This window comes from Saccostrea echinata, unplaced genomic scaffold (assembly GCF_033153115.1).
Source record: "Saccostrea echinata isolate AGI-Se365-2 ecotype Australia unplaced genomic scaffold, CSIRO_AGI_Sech_v1 ptg000046l, whole genome shotgun sequence".
Lineage (NCBI taxonomy): Eukaryota > Metazoa > Mollusca > Bivalvia > Ostreida > Ostreidae > Saccostrea > Saccostrea echinata.
Window position 1 is genome coordinate 9,612,501 of NW_026889795.1, and position 27,674 is coordinate 9,640,174.

General features: G+C 34.5%; 2 protein-coding genes across 2 annotated transcripts in view; both read right to left on the reverse strand.

Annotated features, from left to right (window-relative positions):
• Positions 1–23,272, reverse strand: part of LOC133202018 (uncharacterized) — an 84,275-nt gene extending 61,003 nt beyond the window's left edge. The window contains exons 1-4 of the mRNA XM_061337796.1: positions 22,588–23,272; positions 20,926–21,099; positions 19,550–20,002; positions 19,087–19,335 (exon numbers count right to left, since the gene is read on the reverse strand). Coding sequence (XP_061193780.1) covers positions 19,087–19,335; positions 19,550–20,002; positions 20,926–21,099; positions 22,588–23,272 — 1,561 coding nt within the window. The remainder of the gene's footprint in view (positions 1–19,086; positions 19,336–19,549; positions 20,003–20,925; positions 21,100–22,587) is intronic.
• A 3,350-nt stretch (positions 23,273–26,622) lies between these two features.
• LOC133202019 (uncharacterized) lies at positions 26,623–27,465 on the reverse strand. The gene has a single exon (XM_061337797.1). The coding sequence runs from the start codon at positions 27,463–27,465 to the stop codon at positions 26,623–26,625; it is 843 nt and encodes a 280-aa protein (XP_061193781.1).
• Between the last annotated feature and the right edge of the window lie 209 nt (positions 27,466–27,674).

The window sequence follows — 27,674 nt, forward strand, 5'->3', positions numbered from 1 at the left end:
AAGAAGATTTTCAAAGGATTAATGCATTTTCACTATATAATCAATAGAGTCCCGCCCTAACACCAGAACCCCTGACCCAGGGGCCATGAAATTCACAATTTTGGAAGAGGCACTCTTGCTCATCCTAACTATGTACTTAGTTAGTTTATTTAATATCCAGGAGCAGAGAAGAAGATTTTCAATGAATTAATGCATTTTCACTATATAATCAATAGAGCCCCACCCTAACAGCAGAACCCCTGATTCAAGGGCCATGAAATTCACAATTTCTGAAGAGGCACTCTTGCTCATCATAACTATGTTTTTAGTTAATTTCTTTAATACCCATAAGCAGAGAAGAAGATATTCAAAGAAATAATGCATTTTCACTATATAATCAATAACCCCCCCCCCCCTTCACCAAAACCCCTGACCCAGGGGCAATGAAATTCAAAATTTCTGAAGAGGCACTCTTGCTCATCATAACTATGTACTTAGTTAGTTTATTTCATACCCATAAGCAGAGAAGAAGATTTTCAAAGAAATAATGCATTTTCACTATATAATCAATAGAGCCCCCCCCCCTTTCACCAGAACCCCTGACCCAGGGGCCATGAAATTCACAATTTTGGAAGGGGCATTCTTGCTTATCATAACTGTGTACTTAGTTAGTTTATTTTATACCCAGGAGCAGAGAAGAAGATTTTTGAAGAAATAATGCACTTTTACTATATGATCTATATAGCCCCACCCTAGCCCCAGAACCCCTTTCCCTGGGGCCATGAATTTCACAATTTTGGTAGAGGGCTCAATGCTTATTACAATCATGCTAACAGTTTGACTGCTTGATGTCCAGGAGTAAAGAAGAAGATTTTTAAAAATTGCATTAATTTTAGTGGTTTTTGCCCCACCCCTCAGGCCCCAGGGGGGGCAGGGACCATGAAATTCACAAATTTTGTCCCCCTTCACCCATAGATGTTATATGCCAAATTTGGTTGAAATTGGTTGAGCGGTTTCAGAGAAGAAGCTGAAAATGTTCAAATGTTAACGCACGACGCACGACGCACGCCGACGGACGAAAACGGATAGCAATAGGTCACCTGAGTGACTCAGGTGACCTAAAAAAAATGGATATAGATGACAAATTCTCACAAAATTATGTATAAGTGCATGCTTACATAAAAATATCTTACATTGTTTCTTTAAAACTACGCAAAATACAAATTAAAGAGAAGGGAGGTCAAGGTCACAGGAAAGTGCAAGGTGAAAAGTTTTTGATGCAGTTGAATAGCTCTCACTAATACATATCAGCATATTAGGTTTGATAAAAATATCTTGAATGATTTATTTAAAACTGAGCTTAATATTTATTTGAGAAAAGAGAGGTCAAGGTCAAAGGAAAGGTTGAGGTCAAAATGCTGATGCAGTTGAAAAGCTTATATCAGTATGTATTTACTATTAGCATAGAAGTTCAATAAAAATATCAGAAATGGTTTATTTAAAACGTAGATAAACAATAATTTAAAAAAGTGAGGTCAAGGTCAAAGGAAAAGTCAAGGTCAAAAAAGTTGATGCAATTGATATCTCTCAACAGTATATATCAGCATATGAAGTTTGATAAATATATCTTGAATTGTTTATTCAAAACTGATCTAGACACTAATTTAAGAAAAGTAAGGTCAAGGTCAAAGGAAAAGTCAAGGTCAAAAATTTTGATGCAGTTGAAAAGCTTACATCAGTATGTATCAGCATATGACGTTTTATTGAAGTCTGACATGACAAACACTATATGCCTCGGCCATATTCATGGCAGGGCATAAAAAACTTGAATCCACACTATATGAGGATGTTTCCATATCAAAATGACTAACAAGCAAATTCAAAGAATTGTGGTCCCCTGCTTTCCGTGTCCTAGTGGATGGGATGCCATTATTTATGACATATTGTTTCAAATATGCAGGCCTTATCATATGTCATTCAAAAGTAATCACCAAAGTTAAAATTTTTGAAAATTAGGTAAAACATCAAGGTCAAGGGGTAAAAAAATCATAGCATGCTTGGAAACATCTTGTTACAGGTAATGTACATGTCAAATATAAAAGTCCTATCTCTTCTCAATCAAAAGTTATAAGGAAATATAACATTTTTGAAAAGTTGGTTAAACTTCAAGGTCAATGTCACAGAGTCAAAAGTCATGATATATTTAGAAAGTCATGTCACAGGTAATATACATGTATAATATGAACGCCCTATCTTTTCTCTTTCAAAATGATCATTTAAAATAATGTTAATTTTTTTTGAAAAGTAGGTCAAACTTCAAGGTCAAGGTCATGGGTTCAAAAATCATGGTATGTTTAGAAAGTTCTTGTAGGTAATGTACATGTGAAATATGAAAGCCCTATCTCTTATTATTCAGAAGTTATGACCAAGGTTAAATTTATTGTGACAGACAGACAGACTGACAAACGGACAGACTGACAGACAAATGAGATTTAATGTCCCCTAGGTCCCTTTTGTGAAAACGGATGACAATAATGCCCTTGCTGTTCATGAGAAGAAGATTTATGATGGAAAAAATCCCCTGCATTTTTCTATGTAAATCATTGGATCCCCATATGTGGCCCCACCCTACCCCAGTGGGTCATAATTTTAACAAATTTGAAGCTACACTGTCTATGTAAAGAAAGTTTCAACTTTTTGGGCCCAGTCAGTGGTTCTTGATAAGACTTTTTTAAAATGATACCACCAAAGGGGGAGTTTCGATAAGGCCGTTTTTCGGCCCCTCACGAAATTTCATGAAATTTTGATATTTTGTAGAAAAACTTCTTATCTTCCAAAAAATATGAAAATAATTTATGTTGCGCATTTTCCAGTCACGTGATAATTGAGAATTTAAGTATACCCCCTTTCGTATATTTTTGGAGTAAACATTTTTATAGGGAGCAAGTGGATTTTTTTAACCGTCAAAATCGTAAATGAAATAGGATAAATATGAATAAAGACATAAATTAACCAATTTCAAAAATTTTTTTAACGGAAAATGGTATTGATTTTATGCGAATGTTTTTTTAAGGTGCGATATTTTTCTGGTGTGTTAAATGTTACTTTTCTTTAAAAGAGAATGAATTTAACTTATAAAATGTAAACATATACAGAAAGTTTTAACATCATAATTAATCTACAGTTCATACATAAACTTTATAATCAATATTTAACATTTTCACAAACGAAAAATGCAAATGAAAAAGATATGTAGACAGGAGATAGGTAAACGTAAAAACGTCATATACATGCAGATATATGCAATACATCTTCATCAATGAGGTTATACAACTACATATGTACATGTTTTATAAAAATATACCTTAATATCATCAAATTGAAATAAAAAAAATGATTTGAAATAAAAAGAAAAAATCGGAACGATTAAAAAATAAATGCAACTTTACATATATACATAAATAAAAGGTTTATTTAAAACCATCATATTGCTACGTAAGCTGGTACATGTACATTGTAGGTGTAAGGTAAGAAAAATAAAAAATATTTTATCTGCATGGCGTCCGCCACATAATTATTCGGCTAGAAAAATGTATCTGGCGGCTGCAAAATAGTTTTCCTGCGACCACCACATAAATAACTGGCGGCGGCCAGAAACTTATCTGGCGGCCGCCACATAAATAACTAGAAGCCGCCAAATAATTCTTGCGGTGTATACATGTAATCTAATAAAGCATAAATTTTAAGTTATGAAGTGAAGACTTTATGAATTGAATTTTTGTATAAAGTGTAGATTTGATATTTGCTAATAAGGCATGAAACTCCCAGATTTGACTACAAACAGAAGTTGTAGATGTCGTTAAAGCAAAAACACTACAGTTTTATCTGGCGGCCGCCAGATATTTCAATGGCAGGCGCTAGAAACTTGACTTTTCTTTTACCTAGCACCTACCGGCTTCAGTAAATTGCAATGTAATATGGATAATATTAATTACAGTGAAAAATATTTTATCATGATAAGTAATTATGTGAATAGCCAAATGATGGAAAAATCTATAATACATTGAGTGTTTCCTTTTCATTATGAAACTTAGAAGTATATGTGTTCACATAGATCTGCATTATTTTTTCAGCATAACTGAGAGAATCCCAGCCAGGACTAATATCCTCTGACTTCCCAACTCTCCATAGATACTTAAGTTGCTTCACCAGCTCTAGTCATTTCTCATTTAGAGAGTTTTAGAATTCATTATGTATGATTTGCTAGACCAGAGCGCAGTTCGAAATACATGTGTAAACGCCAAAGATATGTGTTTAATCCTTAATCATATGCAGACATATGCACCTAGACATCCAGACTTAATTAAAACAATCCATGTTCTCTATATCAACCACACGGAAATATATATAAGGGCGCTTCTCTAGCATGTTGGAGCGTGGATTTCTATTTACAAGAGAGTCAAAAATATAACTATGCATGATATAACGTTAAGGAATGGACTTGCTCTAAACCTTATTTTTTGTACAGTCAGTTGGAAAATGTAAGAAAGATCCAGCATCTGAACGATGATCCTAGATGCATCATCAGTGCAAGTTTGTTCATGATAGGGCTTATAGTTGCATAAGAATGAGACCCGCTTCAAAATTTTTAACCTGCTCACTCATTAAGGAAATGTAGGTCAGATCCAGCATCTGAAGCAAGTCTGGTAGTGTGCATCCGTAGATGCATCATGAAGCAAATCTGGTCAACAAGTGCTTACAGCTGCTCTTCTCTAAAAACTTAAATCTGCTTTTAAAACATTTACCTGGACATTCTTTGGCTAAAAATGCAGCATCTGAAACCTGACTGGTGACAAGGAAACACGCTAGATCATGTGACTCTGATTAATGAAGGGCATATATATACTTGAAAAAAAAATCTGCTTCAAAAACTTTTACCAGGAACACCGATGCTGACGGTATTACAAAAGCTCCCCAAACCTTCGTGGAGGTGAGCTAAAAATGTGACGTTAACGTTATACGTTGGCGACATAAAAATATCGAAAGGAAGATAGGATATGATAATATATTCTACTGTAAATATAATCGAGAATCTTCTTTGATTTAAAAAAAAAATGCTACTTTTGGCTTAGTATTTTAACACAGAGTCAGATGAAGAAACCAGGGTTTCTAATTTTAGATATGCAAATTTTATGCAATTTTCAATTTTTGGATATGAAGTGCACACGCGACACTCATCATATTTCAAGAAATTAGTGTGCAGAGTATATCTAATTACTGAACAAATTTAGGTGAGTGTCCCTAATGCACTTCATATTCTAAACATCGATTTATAAATGCCACCCTCTTATATTTTCCCATAAGCCTAATGTTAACGGATCTGAGGGTACATTTTAGTATGTATCAGCTACGGCGTGATTTCATCTCATATTAACTTTTGAAATATAAATAACAAAAGTTAACATATTTATCTTGAATTCTAAACTAGTTTTGAAAAAATAAAATGAAATTTATTTTTATGAAAAAAAGTGGGCCGCTGAGCGGCCTTATCGAAACTCCCCCTTTTCACTAATTCTTGATTATCCCCCCTTGAAAGAGGGTGTGACCCTTCATTTGAACAAACTTGAATCCCATTTACCCGAAGATGCTTTGTGGCAGGGTTGGTTGAAATCGGCCCAGCGGTTCTAGTGAAGAAGACAAAAATATGAAAAGTTTACAGGCAGACAGACGGATGACAAAAAAATGTGATCAGAAAACCATATAAACTCAAGTGAGCTAAAAACTGATGATCACAAGTACTTGGAAAGAGTTACAGTATTTGAAAAGCAGTTTTTTTTTCATGCATTGTTTTCAGAAGCTGAAAAGGTATGACTTGTATCCATGTTGAAAAAACTTCACATTTCAGAAAACAGTATGATTAAAAATAGTTAATCAATGTGCTTTGAGCAGCAAAATAAGCTAAACTGGTATAGCTAATTCAACCACAGAGCTTAGTGAATTTTAAAATGCACAACCTTTTCAACTCTTAATCATTCTTAAAATATTTATATCATCATTTCTGATTCAAGGGAGAACTAGAGATATGATCAGAAGTATATCCATTGACTAATAAACATGTACATGTATATTGTGTTTTTTAAGTCATTAATGTTTGTTTGTTGTTAAATGTCCCTCTTGGGAATTTTTCACTCATACGGAGACACCACCACTTAAAAATAATGAAGACGTACAAGTCGGATTTGAGGTTAACATTCATTTTAGGAATTTTCAACAATTAAGACGTAAAGAGATAACTCCTTCCCCTTGCCCCTTCCCCTTCCCAGACCCCTGTTTGTTCATGTATGCAAACTAGTCTAATACTTTGGTTTGACATTAAAAAAAATGTGAATATATACAAATAGTTTAATGGTTCATCTCTTTGAATGATTTTCATTCCTAATTCTAGGAGGGTACATGGGTTGACCCAAATTCATGAATGAAATGTCAAGTAATCTTATCATTGATGCACTTTTATTTAATTTGATGTAGTCATATTATGAACATTTCCAGTTCATTAAGAGAGTGGGGATGACCTCCAGGGGTTCATAACCTTAAACCATTAGATGTACATGACATAATAACACAAGAAACAAAATTATGTATAGTCAAATGGAAAAGTTTTCTACTATTTAGGAGTCACGTGATCATTTGTCATTTCAGGGACAGGGAGCGGCTAGGGAGATTAGAACCCCCCCCCCCCCTGGAATTTGCAGAGTTATTTAAATAGGACTATATATACTGATTTACAGACATGACAGAAGCAAATAAAAAATGACTTTGGATGCCCTCCCCCTTTTAAAACATGGACCCCACCATCATTGTTTTTATTTTGTTTGTTTGTTTGTTTGTTTTTTTTTTTATTGCTCCTCGGGAAATTCTGGGCTGGAATTTTTTTGACTGAGGTGTGGACCCCCCCCCCCCTCCCCCCGGAAAAAAAATTCCTGGATCTGTGCCTGTAACTGAATGTAATGTCGACAACGGGAGATAACTCTTCAGAATGTGAAATTCGTCTATTTGGCATCCGATGATCCACTCTCTACCATCGGCTCATACATTCAGTGTCTGAGAGAGAAACGAACGACAACTCTGCAAAGGAGATTGCTGATGATCTTTGATCCTTTTTAAACTTTAACCTAACCATTTGCATTTCGGTTTATTTTACCCCAATCTATACTTAAACTTGTACTTACCGACTGTCATAGGTCCTGTCAACTTCATGAAATATAATCCAATTAAAACACAAAATGAATTAATTTCCACTGATATACATGTAACACTGCACCATGTCACATGGCATGTGCAATCTACAAATGATATTGGTAAAACTAGTACTAGTACTGGTAGGGTGACACAAGCCCAATGTGATGTAGAAATTTTCAAAAAGGTGTTCACATACACGTACAGTACAAGAACAAATTTTAAATTATCATAAGACACAATGTTTTAACATAACTTTGCCATCTAGGCCTATTTCCAAAAACGGGCAATTGTGTGTGTGTGTGTGTTGGGGGGGGGGGTGACAAAATTGATTGGGTATGGCTTTTCAAGGTGGTTTTTGCCTAATCAAATACTAAAAAAAGTTTGCACATTTTGATAAATTCATCAAAAACGCTTTGTACTACGGTAAAATAATATTATTTGTTGTTGAGAAAATAAATTCAAAAAGTTCCAATTATGGGCCAAAAATTGATCCCCCCCCCCTTTTATCAAAACCTAATTTACATCATTAATTAAATTCTGTTATTTCAGACTGGTAATGAATTAAGTATATGAAATGCTTATAAGAGGTTTATGAGTCACATGGTCACCTGAGCATTTTATGCTCGATTTGACGAATACATGTACTGTGTAAATTATAGAATTATTTGGACTTTTTCCTTGGTAAGCCCAATATGAAGGAGTGTGCATTTAGAGGCAAACACCTTAGTGCGGGTATTACTGTCTCATGACAGCATCTAGTTTTCTCTGTTTTGAATTTTTTTGCTTGTATTAATCTATTTATGTTTTTTGTTTGTTTTCTTCTTTGCTTAAAATTTGAATAAGAAAAAAATTCTGAAAATACATATAACATGATGATGACCATGATGACCAGAACAATATAACATTGTTTTCAGTTTTACTCTTTTTAAAAAAAAAAAAGAAGAAAAATCACTTACTCAGAGAATCTGCAGAAACTTCATCTCAACTCAGATAATGATATGTATGTATTATACTGAGATTCATGCATAAACACATGTTAATAATCATACCTACTTTTAAAATGTAATATCCTTTTTTCCTCACAAAATATTTTGATGTGGGCAGGCAAAACCAAGTATCATTCTCTGCAATGAAGAATAATGAATGATTAATTTATAATTCATAACCCAGAAATGGTCATACATACAATGTACATGTAAGTGCTGAGTTGGCTTATAATACAATTTAAACAGTAGCATAAGAAATGATTCTGTCTTTATTTTATTATAATTGAACTCAAATAAAAAAAAAAACAACATTTTTTTAAACCACAGTAGGGAAATAATATAGTAATAACAAACTGAAAAAGCCATAATACATCTTATTGTTTTAGAACACATTGAATCATGACAGAGTATTTGTAAATTTTTAACCCCCTCCCCTTCCTACACTACCTATTTTTCCACACCCGATTTTTGTCTACATTATAATTGAATAAAATTTTTGATAGCTTAAGTCATTATAACATTGTTTAAAGGAGGGAAATGTATAAACATGCACACATGTACAGTGTTTAGTATACTTACATGTTCTTGCGATCTGTTCAAGTCAGCCGTTGGCGGTTTGTGTAGAATTATCCAGACAAACAGAGCACATTTAACACAGTTACATGTTACTGAACTTCAAAACAAGAAGGAATTGGCTTAATCATCCAAACATGCTGAAGAAAATAAGATCTCTTGATGTCCGAACTCTTCGTTGTTTACATGTGAAGATTCTTCCGGTGATCGTTCACGCTTAAATCGTACGCAATGTCAATCGAAGTTAATTATTAATTTGTGTTAAAATAAACAAAAAATGTTTATTTTTTATCGTAATTTTATAAATATTTCTTTTGTAAACGTTTTAAAACATATTCCGTTTTTGTAATTAATTCTGAAATATGAATCAACCTTTACTCGAATCTGATTGGCTGTAGGATACAGGATAGGATAGAATAGGATTGGATTAACTACTATATGTTTCTATCGTGAATCCTCAATCCTAAATCCTATCCAAACCCATCCCATGTCAACTTGTGGGATAGCAGCACTGTAGGATGGCAACGGTTGCCATGGTTTTAATACCACGAAGGGATTTTAAAATTACTCTCTAAGTGTTTTAATCTTATCCTATCTTTTTAACAAGAGGCCCATGGGCCACGTCGCTCACCTGAGCACATTGGCTAGGAAAAAAGAAAAAAATCAGTTCAGTATTGAAAAGTCTACAGGGGGTGGTGGTGGTGGGGGGGGGGGCTTGAATTTTATTTTTTTTCCCATATATTTATTTGTAGAAGTTTGATTCCCCATTGTTGCCCCACCCCTCCCCCGGGGGCCCTCATTTGAATAAATTTTATTCTACACTACCCGAGGATGCCTCCATATCAATATGACTAATCATGGCTTTTATGTTCTTGAGAAAAAGATTTTTCTTATGTATACCTATGTAAAACTTTGATCCACCAATGTGGCCCCACCCTACCCCCGGGAGTCATTATTTGAACAAAATTGAATTTACACTACCTGAGGATGCTTTCATTTAAATATGACCAATCATGGCTTTGCTGTTCTTGAGAAAAAGATTTTTAAAGATTTTTTCCGATATACTCTTATGAAAAACTTTGATCACCCATTGTGGCCCCAACCTATCCGGCGGGGTCATGACTTGAACAAACTTGAATCTACACTACATGAGGATGCTTCAGAAAATATGAACAATCTTGGCTTTGCTGTTCTTGAGATGAAGATTTTTAAAGATATTTTTCTACATATTTCTATGTAAAACTTTGATCCCCCATTGTTGCCCCGCCCTTCCCCCGGGCGTCATGATTTGAAAAAAAAAAACTTGAATCTACACTACCTGAGAATGCTTCCATATAAATATTAACAATCTTGGCTTTGCTGTTCCTGAGAAGAAGATTTTTAAAGATTTTTTTATGTATTCCTATGAAAAACTTTGATCCCCCATTGTGGCCCCACCTTACCCCGGGAACCATGATTTGAACAAATTTGAATCTACACTACCTGAGGATGATTCCAACATAACTTTAACCTTTCCTGGCCCAGTGGTTCTTGAGAAGATTTTTAAATGATGGCATTATTTTTTCACTAATTTCTAATTATCCCCCCTTGAAAGAGGGCGTGGCCCTTCATTTGAACAAACTTGAATTCCCTTCACCCAAGGATACTTTGTGGCAAGTTTGGTTGAAATTGGCCCAGTGGTTCTTGAGAAGAAGTCGAAAATGTGAAAACTTTACAGACAGACAGACAAACGGACGCCAGACAAAATGTGATCAGAAAAGCTCACTTGAGCCTAAAAAGCATACTTCTATATAACTGACGATCAATTTTTTAAGGCGTTTGTGTGACCCTTATCTTCACATTTCAAAAAATTCGAATAAAATTCTTTAAATACACTAGACAAAATTGCTAATGCACCACTTATTATTCTTATTTGTGAATTGATCATTTTCCTGATTGGTACTAGTATACAAAATATGCCATCTTTCCCAAAATAGTTGGATTGACAAATGTCTTGGTGTCATGTCAAGACCCTTAAAGGACCTTCTTGTCCGAAAACCAATTTCCCGACGTGCACTGCGCACCGTTTTTGCCAAGATATGAAGTTGGTGATTACCGATGGTGGTCCGTGACGTTGCGACGGGAGCAGTCTCCCACTTAAAAATCAAATGATATACCCTGATTGACTACCATATCGCTAAGTAGTTACCCAGTGCCTTGGTGTCCCTACCAAATCCACCCAACTTCCGGTTGCCCCAATTTTGTGGAACAATTTTGATATTATTGTGTGGTGCTCACTTAATGCCGTCGATATCTATTATAAACATTTTTATGATCGTTAATTCATTTTTAACAATTTTTCACCAGAGAAATTCATAATCATTTAATTCTTTCAATTTTTTTTTTTTTTTTTTTTTTTTACAAATTTCTTCAAAGGAACCCCCTGCAGACACCATACTGGCTGCCTTTGCACGCTCTTCTAGAGTCAAACGCCGCATACAGTGTAACTTTTTTTCTGAGTTTTTAATTAGTACAAACATAAAGAACACAACCACAAAGAAAAAATTAGAAATTAATTCCACCAAAAAAGTATAAATGTGATTTTATTTTTTTCTATGAAGTGGTTACGCTTCAGTAAACATTGTTGTTATTTATCAGTTAAAGCATAAAAATGTCTCATTTTATACTAAAGTAACTATATACTAATTATAAATAATTATACATCAAAAACATCATAAACAAGTTTTGAAAAGAAAAATGTTAATTTATTTAGGTGGTGCGTTAGCAATTTTGTCTAGTGTAGAGCATTGTTATTGAAATTAGCCGAAAAAATATGCATAAGAATCTGAAAAATATTTTGTTTCCTTGGATACATACCCTTGTATGTAATTCCCAAAACTTTTATGATTTATATTTATGAACAACTTACCTGACATTTAATTTTGACTACCACCCAATCTCTAACTGGATGCAAAAAACTGGCACATTGGGTTTAATATTAATATAAAGTTTTAAAAAATCAAACCTCTTCCCTTCTTGGTAACCTTAGCAAAGGTGTATTTTTCATCAAACTTTATCAATATATGATATTCAACTTTAATTCTACCAGATAAGTACTATTCAATATGAGTCCAGAATATGTTTCTTGATTTAAAGGTAAGTAAATTACTAAAGCAGCAAAAAAATATCACGTTAAACAACTGGTACGTTGTTTCCACGGTTACACTGCAAGGTAACATTTAATCCCAATTTTTCTAATGTTGTCGGTGTTGCAAGGTCTTAACGATGTATATGTGCCAGTCATGATTTTTATTGTTTTTCCTCAAGATAGCAGCATTAACCCAATCTTAGCAACAGATTTTGCATGGTTACACTGTGCTACCATGGCAACCTTGAAAGTTATTTTTAGAATAATATTGCCAATACCTAATTACTTAAGGTCAAATATTTTAATTGTTTTTCTTAGGTTGTTGATTGAGTTTGATCATGTTACACCTATCATTAGTGAATATTAGCGTTTTTCAGCATTTTTCAGCATATTCCAAATGTACCCATGGCTACCACTTACTTAGAGATATATTCTAAATAGTTTCTTCATAGAATAAGTGGCAACAAGGTGTCATGATTTTGTGAGAATGGTTCGTTTGTTTTTCTTAGTCTTTATCATGTTTATTAAGGCTTAATAAAGATTCAAAGTAGCTGACAATCTCAATTTTTCCGACTTTTCTGGCTGTTACAATGCCAACCAAGACACATAGCAACGAAATTTTATTTGATATATGTTTCTGTTGTCAAGTTGTAATAATGGGCAAAGTTTCATCAAAATCGGTGACCATGCGTGTCAAAGAAGTTTAAGTGGTTACAGAGAATTGCTATTAAGGTCAGACGATACGTTTCTCAAATATCTGTTTCGTATATCTTCGTAATATATGAAAAATATTTAAAATTTGTATCTTGCACATTTGCCTGTTAAGTTACCTCAATTTTTTGCGAGTAAGCATGTTAAAGTAGCAATATTTCAATGACAAAATCTTAACAAAAATTATATATTATTGAACAACGTATCATCTGTCCTTAAATTTTTTTCCTATATATCCTAATGTAAAACTGATCGTCCGTTGTGGCTCCACCCTACCCCCGGGGGTCATGATTTGAACAAACTTGAATTTACACTTCATGAGGATGATTCCACATAAGTTTCAGCTTTTCTGGCCCAGTGGTTCTTGAGAAGAATTTTTAAAGATTTTGGCCTTTATATTTCAGTGTAAAAATTTCCCTAATGTGGCCCCACCCTACTTTTTGGGGTCATGATTTGAACAATTTTAAATTTACAATACCCCAGAGTGCTTCTACATAAGTTTCAGCTTTTCTGGCCCAAGGGTTCTTGAGAAGAAGATTTTTTTATGGCCCCACCCTATTTTTGTCTTTTCTTGATTATCTCCCCTTGTAAGGAGACTTGACCCTTCATTTTAACAATTTAAACTCCCCTTTACCCGAGGATGCTTTGACCAACTTTGCTTAAAATTGGCGTAGTAATTATTAAGAAGAAGTTGGAAATGTGAAAAGTTTAGAGACGGACGGATGGACAGACAGGGGGATAGATGGACGGACGGCGGACAACAGATGATCAGAAAAGCTCACTTCAGCTTTCAGCTCAGGTGAGCTGAAAATGGAAAAATCCGTACACAATTCAGTGTCTAAATAATGGTCTAACAATCAGTATAAATTTTTGTTTGCTTGTTGTTTAACATCCCTCTCGAGAATTTTTCAATCATATGGAGACGCCACCACTTGCCGGTGGAGAACTGCAAATCTTGACCTATGCTCAGCACTCAGGGCCAATGAGCAGTGAGGGATCTTTTTCGTGCCAGCACCTACTGCGACACGGAACCTCGATTTATACGGTCTCATCCGAAGAATCAACTCTTTACTCTGGGACTCTAGAGCAGACGCTCTTCCACTCTGCCACACGGGCGACAACAATTAGTATGAAAAACATCAGTCAGCATTTGACTTCATGAGAGGTTGTATTTGCTGACGAGGTGATTGTATCGACCATAAAATTTGCGAAATGATGACTTCAAACGCGGCTGTTTATATCCTTGTTTCATCAACTAGTTTGTCAATAGCATGCCTTGTTTTGAAATTGTTCATACGTAGAGCATGCTATTGTGTATCAAATCAACCAAGAGACATAAACCCAATATGCAGGTGATAAAGGCATATTGCTACATAAGTAAGGGTCCATGAATCTCACAATTCTGAAGAAGCACTGCTGCTTTTCATAAATATACACTTTGTTTCTTTGCTTTATAATCAGGAGCAGAATATATTTTCATCACTCATAATTTCAAAGAAATTATGCCTTTTCACTATATAATCAATAGACCCACCCCCTTTCACCAGAGCTCATTCCTGGGGCAATGAATTTTGCAATTTTTTGAAAAAAAAAACACCCTTGCTCATCAATGTACTTAGTTAGTCTCTTTAATACCCAAGAGGAATATTTAATGCATTTTCACTATGTATTATAATCAATAGAGCCCTGTCCTAACACCAGAACTCCGTACCTAGGGGACATGAATTTCTCAGTTTAGGTAGAGGACTCAATGTTTATAACAATCCTAACAACAGTTCCATTGCTGGATGCCCAGGAGTAAAGAAGATTTTTAATGATAGCACTTATTTTGATGGTTTAATTAAGCCGCACCCTTAAAGCCCCAATGAGGCAGGGATCATGAAATTCACATATTTTGTTTCTCTTCACTCATATATGCTGTATGCTCAGATTGGTAAAAAATTGATTCAGTGATTCGAGAGAAAAAGGTGAAAATATTCAAATGTTAACAGATGACGCACATGTCACGACGCCGGACGAATACAGATAGCAATAGGCCACCTGAGTAACTAAGGTGACCTTACAATGTATTCCTATGTATAACTCTGATTGCTCATTGTGGCCCCATCCTACCCCCCTCTAAATTTGAACAAATTTGAATCTACATTACCTGAGGGTGCTTCTATAACAATATAATCATGGCTTTGCTGTTCTTGAGCAAAAGATGATTCCTGCATATTGTTATTCAAAGCTCTGACCCTCTGTTCTGCCCCTACCCCTGGGGGGTCATAATTTGAACAAACTTGATTCTACAATACCTAAGGATGCTTGTGTATAAATACGACTAATATTGGCTTTGTTGTTCTTGAGCAGAATATTTTAAAGATATTTCCTATGTAAATTGTATGATCAGGTTCTTACAAGGGATATATTGGTTTTCCTTTTACTCTGTCTGATTTAATGATTGGAATGATTATTAAGACAGCTCTGTCTGAGGGTATATCACACACTACTTAAATTTTCTTTTATCTAGAGATGGGGACTGGGTAAGGTACTACTTGCACCGTGTTTCTCCCCTTGGTATCCATTAATAGATAAGAACCAGTTGTCTCAATCTTCTTCAGATTTACTACACCCAGAACTTAACATTAGTTTCCCAGGATATAACTTTTATGCTTTTTTTTTCTTGCTCTTACCCATGAGGTTTTCTATCCTTTATCCTCAGATGTCCATCACATACATAATACTCTGATATTAATTTGAAGCAATTTACAGTAGAAAAGGATTTACCAAGAGAAAGTTTCAAATAATATAATTAACTAAGCAGTACTTAACAAAGATTGCATTGAAGTCTATGGTGCAATTTTTTTTTTAAATAAAAATTCAAATAATAATAATAATATCAATAAATAATGTAGTGGAAAAATGTTCTAAAACACATAAGAAATAGAATGACAATTGAAAAGGATTTTTTTTTTTACCGAAAAAGTTTTTTAAAATTGATTTTTTTATTAATTTAAAACAGGGAAATAACTCTTAGCGAAATTCGAGGTCATATATTAGGACACATCCCACCCTTACATTCTAATAGTAATAAATGGGAATTACATCTAAACTAGAAAACATGTATGTCCATAGGACATGAATGCCCCGCCGAGGGTATATTAGTAATGCAACATGAAAATTTGTTTAAGTGTATGATATTTGATAAGAATATCTTGAATAGTTTCTTTAAAATTGAAATCTAAAAAGTTGGATATAGATGATAAATTCTCACCAAATTATATATAAGTGCATAAGCTTACATAAATATATCTTAAATGATTTCTTTAAAACTTAGCAAAATGCAAATTTAAGAAAAGTGAGGTCAAGGTCACAGGAAAGCAAAAGGTCAACAAATTTTTGATGCAGTTGAATAGTTCTCACAAATACGTAACAGCATATTAAGTTTAATAAAAATATTTTGAATGGTTTATTTAAAACTGAGCTTAACACTAATTTAAAATAAATGAAATTAAGGTCAAAGGAAAAGTCAAGGTCAAAAAATGTTGATGCAGTTGTAAAGCTTACATCAGTATGTATAAGCATATGAAGTTTGATAAAAATATTATGTATGGTTTCTTGAAAACTGAGTTAAACATAAATTGATAAAAGTGAGGTCAAGGTCAAATGAAACGTCAAGATCAAGTATGTTAATGCAGCTGATTAGCTCTCATCAGTATGTATCAGCATATGAAGTTTGATAACACTATCCTGAATGGTTTCTTAAAAACTGAGCTAAACACTAATTTAATAAAAAGTGAGGTCAAGGTAAAAGGAAAGGTCAAGTTCCAAAAATGTTTATGCATTTGAATAGCTCTCATCATTATGTAACAACGCATGATGTTTGATTACACTATCTTGAATGGTATCTTTAAAACTGAGCTAAACATTAATTTAGGAAAAGTGAGGTCAAGGTCAAAGGAAAGGTCAAGGTCCAAAAATGTTGATGCAGTTGCATAGCTCTCCTCAATATCTATCGGCATATGAAGTTTGTTGACAATATCTTGGATAGTTTCTTTGAAACTGACCTTTGAACTGAGCTAAACGCAAAGCACGACGAAAGGACAGACGGAAGGACGGAAGAAGGACATGACAAACACTACATGCCCCGGCCATATTCATGGCGGGGCATAAAAATGCTGAGTATTCAACACTTACACATCTGTTATGTATTCAATTTCATTGACTCTTTTGCTATTAGGATTGAATACCTTAATTTCTTTATCGCTGATTCAACATCCAACTTCTTAAGATACCATCTGAAAGCCTGATTTTCCCAAAACTTTGCCTTATATAACCTTAGGCTAGTCCATTTCAAGTGTTGTCAGGTCATTCCACTATTTGAAGTCTTCAATTCGTTTTACTTAAATGCCCCTTCACCATTACACCTATATATTCCTATGTAAACTTTGATCCACTGCTGTGGCCCTGCCCTACCCTCATGATTTGATAAAATTTGAGCGAGCCGACTGGGGTTTTATTGTGTGAAAACTACTATAGAGAAACTCTTTAATTTTATACCATATGTACCTTACATTGACTTAAGTATACATACCAAGTTTAGTGAAAATCTACCGTCTGTTTATTTTTAAGGGACCATCTCAAAATACAGGTACATTAACTATCGGATTATATAGGAAAATACCATTTTTTTTCGCACTTCGGAAAAAATAATACAAATGCTACTAAAGACTTTTTGCTCCAATTATATTATTTCATGGGTAATAATTTATTGTACATTATATGCAAAAAATACGAAATTCTACCGTCTGGTTTCCACAGGGGGTATCACAAAATGTCAAAATTCATGACATTTTATAATTCCTGTTTTTATGGAGTACAACAAAACATGATGGATACCACAAATTTACATTAAAACAAATGATTGTGAGATTCTCAATTTTCTATGTGTAAAATTTCAAGAGCATCTATTTAATACTTTTTATTTTATGACATAGTTAATGACCCCGCTTAAAGAACTTCGGTTATTCATAACGTCCAAAGCACACTACTAGTATTACGACGTCTATCTACCCATCATTTGAAAAATCGTTTAAAAAATCAGATATTTAAAAATGTAATTAGATTTTTTTAACCTGAGATTTCCTAAATTTGTTAATTTTTATAAATTATGTAAAAAACAGTTGCTTTAAAACAGTAAATACGATTTATTTTACTATGCTGCACAAAGTATTGCGCAATGAAAACTCCAGTTGGCCCCCTTAAATCTACACAACCTGAGGATACTTCTGTATCAATATGACTAATAATGGCTTAGCTGTTCTTAAAAAGATTTTTTTTAAAAGATATTTTTTAAATATTCCTAGGGTAAATTTTGACCCCCCCCCCTGTTGTGGCCCTGCCCTACCCCCAGGGGTCATGATTGGAACAAACTTGAGTCTACTGTGACCGCCGCTCGGGGAGGGTAGGGGTCCACCCGGAATGAGTAGTGCACCCTACAACACTTGGTCACGCAGTAACCATAAGACTTGGTTACTGTCCTTGACATAAAACCTTCAAGGATTAAGACATAAGTAGAAATGTCTTTTCCAGTCTTTATAACAGGAATATGTACATTATATATACACATCTAAGACTGGGTCTGCTAGCTGCATGCCCTAAATCAAGCTAACTCTCTCTATCACTAACTCTGACTAACTGTTCTCTGTCCCAAATACTATTCTTTATTCAATATATTTTGTTATAGAGTAAATCTAGTAATTATTTGATTTACTCAGATTGGCTTGTCAATGAATGAATAGGTGACATGCACAGGTAGAGTGATAATTGTTGTCACACCTGTCATGCCTTAAGAATAGATAATTAGGCAACTTAATTGACTTGAGAGATTAACTAATTATACTTCAAAGGGATTAATAACAATGTGATATAGCCAAGCCATCTGGTAGACCTTAGTACTGTATCAATTATTTAACTTTGACATCACCAGATACTGTAACTTAAGGGAAATAAAGTAATATCCTAAATTTACATATCGTTTCACCCTTAACCTTTTGGTTAGTGGCTATACTACACTACCTGAGGATACTTCTATTATAATATGACTAATCATGGCTTTGCTGTTCTTGAGAAGAAGATTTTTAAATACATTTTCTATATAATCCTATGTTAAACTTCGACAGCTAGACAGACGGATGACGGACAAAACGTCATCAGAAATGCTCACTTGAGCCTTGGGCTCAGGTAAACTTAAAAAAAAATCTCATTTTTTATAGAACAGTCATCAAAAAAATTACATTTGATGCTGTTTTGTTTTGCATGCACTATGCATAAAAAGTAGTCAGGGTTTGACACATAGTGCACTTGCCTCCGTTTCCTGCACCAAATGTCAAACCCTGACTACTTCTTAGGCATAGTGCATGCAAATCACAACACTATTATATAAATAGCAACTTATCACGATCAATGAAGACAATGAATAAAGCATACCATGGATGTTATCTGTTACTTCAAAGACATCAGTGTGGATATCAACTCCCCTGGTTGAATTGGTGTTTTTCTTTATTTCTTTCAGATCGATGCCTTTAAGTCTTTGTAGTAATGTTGTTTTCCCACTACCAGCACATCCGATTATCATCCCAGAGGCGTGGTACATCATGGTCTTCCCTTTTCTTAGATTTTCAATGAAAAGTTTGACAGATTTGTCTCCCCTCATTATTACCTGAATTGGTACACCGACTAAGAGACAAAAACTCTAGTATTATTATACTTAAACAAATTAGTCAAAGTATGATTATGTATATGTTTCATCTTAAAAAGAAATATATTAGAATTCTTTTTCTTGACGTTAATTAACAAAATTTTGCTAATAGATACTATTGATCATTCAGACAAACGTCTGCCTTTAATTATTTTTAAAGAATTATGTTAGGTGCACTGAAAGTAGACCTACATTTTCTAAATACGGCTTCATGGAATGACTGGTCCTCCATTGTTGGGTGCGTGAAAATATCTTCCCCAAGTCTTCCTAACAACTCCTCTGTTTTTTCTGGCAGCAACCAACAGCAGACTTCATTTTCTCTTCTTTGATAATTCCATGATCTACAGTACTCAGAGATGTTTCCTTTTTCTGCCCAAGTCAAGAAAATATCAAGAAATTCTGAATTCTTTGAAAATTTCAGGAAACTGATATCTTTGAAGAACTCAGTGGAAAAACTGATTTCCGATTCATTGAATTTCAGAACTGGTTTGTATTTTTCTAAATCTGTAGGAGCGAATGGCTTTGTGACTTCCTTGGCATGGAAACTGTTGGCAACGGCATTATATTTGGTCATCCAATTTCTTTCTTTGATGTTTATTTTGTAGGATTTGGAAAGAAGAAGGCACATCAGAAATATATGTCCATCTACAAAATTAAAAAGAAATAGATAATCAAAGATGACAAGGATCATCTCAACGAATTTAATCCATAAAGAAAGCAAAGTCTTAAAGTAATCAGAGTACTGAAAGTACTACAGGATTGGGGCATGACAGTTTCAAGTGTTAAACATTCAAATAAACATATCTTATAAATTGTACAAATTTCTCATATACAGTGCAAGTGAATTGGTTAATCGTATTAAGTACTACGAAAGTATAATTCATTTCTATTAAAAATCTAGTAAAACAAATTTCGGAGTAGCAAGATTTGACATTTCGTGAACATAAGCATTTAAAATGCCGACATGTAAACAATGGATAATGGATAAACATTGGAAGTTTATGTTCTCAAATCCTAAGAAAGTTTTCTGTGAAGTATAAACTTCCAATGTTTATCCATTTGAAAGTTATGTAAGGTACCCAAATAATACATTTTCTGCTAGTGACCTTTAATTTGTTCAAATGAATTTGAGGCAATAAATACAGGTTAAGGAATTCTTGGTAAACATTTTCTGCAAGTGACTTTGAAATTGCTAAAGTGATTTTGGGTCAAGGTCAAGATGCAGAATCATTGCTCCCAGTATAAGCTTGCAGTGTTTCCTCATTATAGAGCTATGGCCTGGGCATGATTACACAGACTGACAAATGGACAGCTAGACAGACAGATGGACAAGGTGACTTTTCTGTACCTCCCAAACTTTTGTTGCAAACAAACCTACAGGCAACAAGGCAGAAAATTAAATGGATGGCCTTCAAAGTTTGATCAGAAAATTATCATTTTGACCTTTGGCACAGGTCACTAAAGTTTATTGTTATATATTTTTTTATATGATAAATAAAACAGACAGATAGTCAAATATTCAAAATATATTCCAGTGGCTACATGCATAAAATTTCAAACTTGCTTACCTTTTATCCTGTGAATGTTTTCAAACAGTTTCTCTATATTTCTAAGGTCATGTCTGCTGTGATCCTCAGAGCTGGTACACTCCACACACAAGGGAACACCACACGGGGTACAGAACTGGACCAGGAGACTTTTGGGATGTTTTTTTTTACATTTGATGCCCTCCAGAGGGAGTCCTGTTAGCAGAATAAAGTTTTATATTGTAAATAATTAATCTTCGAAAAGCAAAGGTTTTATAGCACTACCTAGCGGGAATCCCATATTCATGATATTGGAGTAGCCAAATGTTTTGAGTCCAGACAATATATTTTAGAAACAAATCTACATATTCACATTAATTAGAAAGACTTTATAACTACATACATGTATTACGATAATATACCTTGGTATGCAAAGGAGAAGATTTTGTGGTGATAAAATTGTTGAATTGTGATCTAAAATGACTACGTAAGAGGATTTCTTGTTTCCAATATTGCCATGTAAGATATGTAAAACTATATGGTGAAATGTTGCCCCGTGACCTGACCCACGAGGTGACCTGACCTGACCGAGGCTAACGGCCGAGGTCAGGTCAGGTCATCGAGTGGGTCAGGTCAAGGGGCATCATTTCACTATATATGCTGACCTCATGAAGGGTGATCAATTGTTTTATTATACCGACAATAATAATAGTAATAAATTTTAAGACATATGTAACATTTTATTTCAACAGAATAATGCATATTCTGAAATAACGATTTAAGCAGCAATAACTTTGAATTTGAATGTTCAATTGAAAAGTGAAAAAACACATCTTAGAATCATTAAATGATTTACAGAGTCCAATAAAGAACATTACAGCATCTTTACTTTTGTTGTTCTTTTCCCATGTAATAGTGAATGTGCACTTGACCGACATTTTTGGATAATGGGCCACAAGAGTTTTGAGGCGTTTGGTCAACTTTAACATTCTCCTTTTCTTCTGGAACATTTGCAAACAAATCTGAACCATTTTCATCATGTAGGACTTTAGATAGCAATTGTTCGGTACTGACAGTCTCAAATTCACAGTTATTCAAATTTAAGAGCTGACTTTCTGAAATGCTGATACAAGAATTTGTTGGAACAACTGGGTTTTCTAGCCCTAGCTTTGGTGATGGGTAAACCACAGATGACAATACATCAAACATTTCTTGCTTTTTTGTTTCACTTACACATCTTGAATAGCTTTTTATGGAAGTTTCGGACTTATGTCCACTGACAGACATGATGTGTCGAGCTTCTATCCCACGCTGATCCAAACTAGTAATACACGTGGCACGTATGCAATGGTTTGTATACAGAGTTGAGAGTTCGGCTTTCATAGATATTGTTTTCATAAAATTTCCCAAAGTATTATGACCTACTGGAGAAATGTCATACCAAACAGCATCTGAATCATTGATATGGCGCTTCGGTCTCTGCATGCCAAAAACTTTCACAATTTGGATTCAGCTTTCCGAGGTATTTCTCCAGACTAGACACAGGACACGTCTCATTACATGGACATATTAATATGAAAAATTGTAAATCAGTTGAATTCATGAAAATTATGTCACATAGACAAATATATGATCTAAAATTAGTTAATACTGAAGTTTACATTAATTTTATTTTATATGTAACTATTTCAAGAAGTATATTACCTGGTATTTCATATATTCTTGCTGAAGATGCATCATGGTCATTCACGTCACTTCCTCTGTGATTTTTGGTTTCATACTGAGCGACATTAAGATAATATCTCCTTCCCTGGCCATCTGTCCTCAAAACAAAATCAGTTTTCTTCATACTTCTCAGATTTTCCCTTCCTCTTCTACATGTGTAGAACATCACATCAAGAAAAACTTTATATTGCAATCCCTGTGGACTGTTTCCGTTTAGGACGCCGCTACTATACAATGTTGCCATGTCAGCATCGCTGATAATTTCCTTGTGTTGAGTGGTTCCCTTTCCAGTTTGTTTGATGTTTGTCAAAACTGCCTTGTACATTTCGTTTGATAGACGAAAATCTGGGTCATTAATAATGTCATAGTTATTTTTTTGGAAAAATCTCTGCAAACCAAACCTAATGCTGATCATGGAAGATCTACTATACAATTCACCATTTTTTCTTCGGAGTTCAGCGTAAAAGTTGATCAGAATTTCAGCAATTTCACCTTTTGTTTTTTGCAGTATGTTGTCCACAATCAGTCCTTTTTCAGTGCAGTATGTAATGAACACTCGTTTCGCTGAGTCTATACATTGTTTTGTGTTGGAACTATCGCGGTTTTCTAGGATTGCTTGTAGTTCCTCACTTGTCAAAGTTGCAAACCTCGATTCGCCAGCCATCGTTTTTGTAAACAGACGACAAATAACACATGAAGTGACGTAGTACACAATTTTATAGTCTATATCTTATTTCTCAAGAATAACTTACAGTTATACTCTTTATCTAAAAACGGTACAGTAAACATGAAGAAAAAAACGAAGCGGTCATATGTTCCGCCATTTTTATTTTCTGCACAGGTCAGGTTCAGCGGTCAATAATATTAATGACCGGTCAATATCTCATACACATACAACAATCAAGTCATTAATGGTCATGTGACACAAAAAAGGGTCATAAGCTAATTTTAATGTTTTCTCATTAACCAATCAGAGTCTTTCATTCTAATTGGAGGTATAATATATATATATATATATATATATATATATATATATATATATATATATATATATATATATATATATATATATATATATATATATATATATATATATATATATATATATATATAATATTTAGCCACCAGAATTCGGCGCATCTGTTCATCCCCTGCCTTATATCAAGAACAAAGCGGTCTCCTTAAGTCCCACTTATGCAAGAGAGGCTACAATGCCCGCACCGTACAAACTGCTATTGATGAGATGGCGGGACATGACAGGCAAAACCTATTACGCTACAAGGAAAAAGACAATAGCGACAGGGTCCCTCTGGTAACCACATACCATCCCGTTCTCAAGAACCTCAGCGGTATCCTTCAAAAGAATCTGCCAATTCTCCACTCAAATAAACGAATGGCAGAGGTCTTTAAGGAGCCCCCATTGCTGCATACAGACGCCCGATGAACCTAAAGGACATGGTAGTAAGAACCAGATTGGACAATCCATTACCTAACGGGGGCTTTAAAACTTGCTCTGACAGAAGATGTCTTCTCTGTAAGTACAGCTCTGACACAGACAGTTTTAACAGCCCCGTTACAGGCCGCAGCTACAAAATATTAGGGAATTTGTCCTGTCAAACAGACAACTGCATTTATCTCATCAGTTGCAAAGTTTGCTCCAAACAGTATGTTGGTGAAACAGGAGATCTTCGCAGGAGAGTCAATAATCACCGTTCTACCATTAGGACCAAAAAACTCAATGAACCCGTTGGGGAACATTTCAACCTTGAAGGTCACAAATGGGAGGACATGACAGTAGTGGTTATTGACCATAATCCAAGATGGACAGACGCGCAGAGAAAAGGCAAGGAAAAGTTCTGGATGCACAGCCTGAAGTCATTCCGCCCTAATGGTATTAACAAACTTAATGACTTCACCAGGATGAACGTGAACTAGACCCAATCCCGGATTGTAACAAACAAGTTAATTCTCTCTATATAGTGTAAACTTTACCGTTAATTCGTATTAGCAATCCTGGAACAACCTACCCAAATATTTACAGCTTACATTTTTGTTTATTTCCTTTTTCCGATTTCCAAATTTATAATATATCCAAATTCATATTTCAAAATTGTCCTTCCATATTATCTTTCTTTAATTTCTTTTTATCATGTAGAGTTACGCTATTTTGAGAGAATAAGACAATGTACGATTTACTATTGGTCGTAATTAATTAGCGATAATTAATTCGTTCAATTATGTAAATCACACTTCACCAGAGTACACCCGATAGACCGGACGCAATTCAAAGCGCTCCGGATTTCTTTGTTCATAACTGTTTATAAACTCCAAATTAAACATGTAACATTGTAGATATTTAGTGTTTGGTAGTTTAGTAGTAGTGCTAGTTGTTTTTGCTTCTCTATTTCCTTTGTTTTTAAGACTTCTTAACTTTTTTCTTTGTCCTGAGGAGGGACAGGTCGTCGCGAAAATTTGACAACTATTATTGTTCGTGTCGTTGGTCATTTTCAGTGCTTTATATATATATATATATATATATATATATATATATATATATATATATATATATATATATATATATATATATATATATATATATATATATATATATACTGAAACGCAAAAGAAACGCAATAAGCGGTAATCTACAAATATTTGAATTTTTTATCTAATGCTTTCAAAAATGAATATATTAAGGTAAAACTCGATTAAAAAAACATCAGAGATTTGATAAAAATGTTAATTGATTATCTTTTAATTTATAAAGTAACACATGAATGTTAAAACACCCCCACCCCGGTCATTTACAGCGTGCAAGACTGTTATGTGCAACAGTTGCAGCTTGATTTCTACGATGCAATAGGTTCATCAATCTCGAGATCTGAGCGAAAGAAATATTCTTTGCCATTTTAAGTGCCTGTTTTTCAGATGATGAGGTCGAATTCCGGTCCAAAGACTCTCATTCATGCTAGTGATACGTAAGAGCCTGTTGAGGCGTGCTGTGGTGCATATTTGCATCTGCAACTCTCCATCACCTTTATTTTGAGATTTTCCAGCTAGAGCTATGGAAATGTGTACTCAAGTCATCTTTAGGAAGCCTTGGCATCGTTTACGGAAAAGAAAGGAGAATTTATTTTTCGGAACATTGCTGCATCACTTATGATGAACACATACAAATCCTTAAAACCCCATAGTATTGCCAAATGTTTTGTTAAACATGCAATTTTTGATTGCTGGTAAGCGGACTAAAACTTAACTTCCGGTAATGGTATGAAAATCGTTCAACCGTTAAATTACCGATGTTTACAAAGTTGAAGATGTCCTTACTTTTTAGATACAAAATTATATCCTATATTTAATATTTACCCCTAAAATAGGATGTTGCGTTTCTTTTGCGTTTCAGTATATAACAAGAAGTCTGTGTGCAAATGCTCATTAGTAATACCCCTGCTCTGGTTTTAATATACTATAATGTGAATATACACAAGTTTATTTGCGACGGTAATTTGTACAAAAATGAATCCTGCCATTAGGCATAATTAAACAAGGAGTGTGATTAAATTTCAGCATCTGCCATGAGTACTTGCAGAAGAAACTGCAACAATAATTTCGAATGGACAGATGCATGCATGAACAGGAAGATGACATCGGATTTGTATAAAAACGAATCTCACCATTTGCCTAAACATGGAGTGCGCTAAAATTTTCAGAATCTGCCTTTTGTAGTTGCTGAGAAAACTGCGACAGGAATTTGTAACGGAAGAACAGACAGACCGACACACAGGGGTAAAACAGTATACCACCCTCTCCTTCGGGGCAGGTTTATAAATATTATTAGATATTAAATGTTTTGATATACATTGAGTAATCATTTGTGATCAAACTATAACATTTGTAAATAAACACTTGAATACATTCATGTAAAGTTATTATTGAATGACCTCTCTAACATAACGTAGTTATTTTGTTGTTGTAATATTATAACTGTACAATACAATTAAACAAACTACAGTGTTACTTACCGGACAGAGAGTCTTCATCTACCACTCTGTATATGTTTATTGTATCGCTGTTCTGTGACCCTACCCACAGTAGGTGTGATCTAACATCATAACTCAGGCCCAATAGTTTGCCTATCCCGTGTCGTGGTGTCAGTATATGTGACAGGAAGTAAACGTCACTGTCAATCATCTGTACTGAGTCAGTATTATAATCACACACCAGGATGTGTGACAGCTCGTCTGTACAGATTCCACGTGGTTCTAGTCCTGATCCTGATGGAGGTCCTCTGTAGGAGAAGCGATGTCTTCCTCTACGATCTGTCACAACTACACGGTTAATGTCAGACACAATAATATCTCCATTATGGTTCTCTGTGATGTATCCAGGATCACTATACAGTCCATGACCTGTGTTGTGGTGGTGTTGTATGGTCTTGATGTGGTCTCCTGTGGAGTTATACCGGACTACCTTGCCTGTAAATGTATCAATAGTGTAGTAATACATCCCGACCAGCAGGTCTCCAGTGGAGAGGGAGCTGTAGACACTCTGTGGTCTCCATGGCGCTTTGTACTTTATTAATGTAGTCTTTATTCTGTCATCCTTAGACAGATTGTTGATGTTATAGTCACTATCTATATAAATTAAATCACCGTCATTGTTCACAGTGTGTACTCCATAACTAAACAGACCACTGGGTATACCTGTCAGATGATGTAGTCTATCACCTGCTGTGTTTGTCAAGATGAGATTGTTACCATCGCTGATCCAGACGCGGTCTGATGATACACGGGAAATGTGATAACCACGAGTAACCCCTGTCACTCTGACTGATTTCTGTAACACAAATCTATACATCATTTTCAGCAGACATTTATTTACTGCGGTTTCTCTCCATGACAGAATCCCGTGTTGATTTCCTCAGTCAGGGAGATTTCTCTGTAAATTACAACATTGTGCTAGAATTATCTACAGCAATAGCATGTTTCTATTTACAATGTACCCAGTGAATAACATATATTTATATTAAAGTTTTGGTTTTCAGAACTTAAAGATCTCAATAACAT